General features: G+C 52.6%; 1 protein-coding gene across 2 annotated transcripts in view; it reads left to right on the top strand.

Moving 5' to 3' along the window:
* The first annotated feature begins 1087 nt into the window (after positions 1-1087).
* Positions 1088-2671, top strand: part of spred1 (sprouty related EVH1 domain containing 1) — a 104443-nt gene continuing 102859 nt past the window's right edge. For both annotated transcript variants that reach the window (XM_070878990.1, XM_070878989.1), the window contains exon 1: positions 1088-1727. In XM_070878990.1, the coding sequence (XP_070735091.1) occupies positions 1702-1727 (26 nt within the window). In that variant the 5' untranslated portion in view covers positions 1088-1701. The remainder of the gene's footprint in view (positions 1728-2671) is intronic.

Below are 2671 nucleotides of genomic sequence, written 5' to 3'. Positions count from 1 at the left end.
TCCACGATGAGGTTAGCAGTTGTGAACCTAATGGATGAACTCGTAATGTGTAGTGTGATTATTAAACCTTTGCTATCAAAAAAAAAGTTGGTTTATTAACAATGTGTTGCTATGAATTCTTAAGCAAAGAACCCATGATACAAATACATTACAGTACCATACATTTCCCTCAGTTTCTGTGGTGAAAAAGCCTCCATTAGACAAGGAACTGATTATACAGGCAATCAAAAAGGAGAACTCACATCCTACTATGGTGTGGTTCACCCATGTTACTGCAACCATTAACTCTAGGCATTCATGAAAAAAAACTCATTCAGTTTTTCAAATTTCAAACTTAGTTACTTGTTTTCCACACTCAGAAGTCACTTTCGCATGAGCTTCTGGTTATTCTGTCATTTCAGGTTTAAGTTGGGTGAGTTAATACTTTCATGTAGTATCAAAAATCAACATAGGTGACTTTTAGAATATCATTAATATGCATAGAACATCACGAAACATCAAGAATCTAATTTCTGATCCCTAACTAGTCAATTGCAAAGTTAGAACATTTATTTAATAAAAGTAAATTAGCATTGTACGCTACTTCAGCGCTCACAAAAGGTATCTTTGATCTAAAGTGCTCTTCAAACTTTTAGATAATGATTGTTTTAGAAAAAGTAAACATCAGCTCTTAATACTTTTGACAAAGTCTTTTAAAGTATTAGTCAAAGTTATGCAACATGATTTGAAAGCGGTCTGTATAAATAAAATTATTAAAAGGCGCTGTGGATTTCAAAAAAAATGTTTTGCATTAAATGGATGAGAGAAAAATGTGAACTTTCTTGTTTTGTTTTAAGCCACTATAATGTGCGTTCGGCTTGGGCTGGTTGGGCTGACCACTTGCTGAGCTCTGCCTGCACAGCGATTCGATGCAAACTCACTCACATTCAACTCCACTCTGTGTGTATGTGTTTATATCAGTGCGCGCTCGCCAGGCTCGGGGGGGAGAGAGGGGACTAACTTCAACATAACTCACTTTGCAAAAAGGGACGGTCTTTCATCGCAGCGCACCAGGGTGCATTTGTTTCTCAATGACCGCCCCAGCAGGAATCTGAGGGCAAGAAGCCAACATGAAGAGTTTGCAATAGAGAGAGACGGGTTGGGAGGGCGGTGGAAGGATACGAGTAACAGAGCGTGCGTGTGTCGGTCATTGCTTCCGCCCAGATGATTTATCCCCCCCCCGCCCCCCCTCCCTTCTCTTGTCGAGTGAAAAAATGGAGTGAAAGCGGGATGGAGACTCGGAGCGGGAGCGGCAGCCGGAGCTGGAGCTGGAGCTGGAGGCGGAGCGGAGCGGCGGAGGACGGGCCGAGGAGCGGGGACTGAAGCCGGGCCAGCCTTACACCGAGAGGAGCGGGGGCAAGCCAGGGGTCGCTGGCCGCCTGCCCGCTGTGTTACTGGGCGCCCCTCGCCCACCCGGGGCTTGTTACTGGTCCCCGTGCCTCTCACTCACTCTCTATCCGGGCCGGGTCGGGCCGGCGGTGCAGTACTACCCCCTCGGCTTCTCTCTCCTCTTCCCACCCTCCCCGGTCTGATGTGGACACAAGCGGTCGTGGTGCTGCCCGGGCGGCGGGGAGCAGCCGCCACAACATGAAGGGGATGCTTCTGGCGCTGCTACTGCTGCTGCTGAGGATTAACGTGGCCATGATCGGAAGCCGGTGAAAGATGAGCGAAGAGGCGAACCCGACCGAGTAAGAAACAGTGCGCTGCCCACCCTATTCCTGGGGGCAATATCCCATCTCCCCGCTCGGTGTTACCACTTCGCCCGCCCGCCAGCGCTGTCACCGCCCGGGCCTCGCTTCCCCAGCCCGCTCCTGGCCAATTGCCCTGGGGCGCGGGAGAGTCTCCCCCCCCCCCTCCCCCCCCGCCTAATCTCTTCCGCCCCCCCCAATCTCTTCCCCCCCCCTAATCTCTTCCCCCCCCTAATCTCTCCCCCCCTCTAATCTCTTTCCCCCCCTCTAATCTCTTCCCCCCCCAATCTCTTCCTCCCCCCCCTAATCTCTCCCCCCCATCTCTCCCCCCCTAATCTCTCCCCCCCTAATCTCTCCCCCCCAATCTCTTCCCCCCCTAATCTCTTCCCCCCCTAATCTCTTCCCCCCCCCAATCTCTTCCCCCCCCCCCATCTCTTCCCCCCCCCCAATCTCTTCCTCCCCCCCAATCTCTTCCTCCCCCCCTAATCTCTTCCCCCCCCTAATCTCTTCCCCCCCCAATCTCTTCCCCCCCCCAATCTCTTCCCCAATCTCTTCCCCCCCCAATCTCTTCCCCCCCCCAATCTCTTCCCCCCCAATCTCTTCTCTCACCCCCTAATCTCTCCTCTCCCCCCTAATCTCTCCTCTCACCCCCTAATCTCTCCTCTCCCCCCCCCTAATCTCTCCTCTCCCCCCGCTAATCTCTCCTCTCCCCCCCCCAATCTCTCCTCTCCCCCCCTAATCTCTCCTCTCCCCCCCTAATCTCTCCTCTCCCCCCCTAATCTCTCCTCTCCCCCCCCTAATCTCTCCTCTCCCCCCCTAATCTCTCCTCTCCCCCCTAATCTCTCCTCTCCCCCCCTAATCTCTCCTCTCCCCCCCTAATCTCTCCTCTCCCCCCCTAATCTCTCCTCTCCCCCCTAATCTCTCCTCTCCCCCCTAATCTCTCC

The sequence above is a fragment of the Pristiophorus japonicus genome, chromosome 4 (genome assembly GCF_044704955.1).
Source record: "Pristiophorus japonicus isolate sPriJap1 chromosome 4, sPriJap1.hap1, whole genome shotgun sequence".
Classification (NCBI taxonomy): Eukaryota; Metazoa; Chordata; class Chondrichthyes; family Pristiophoridae; genus Pristiophorus; species Pristiophorus japonicus.
Note: the sequence above shows the minus strand (reverse complement) of the source record. Positions and strands in the feature narration are given on the sequence as shown.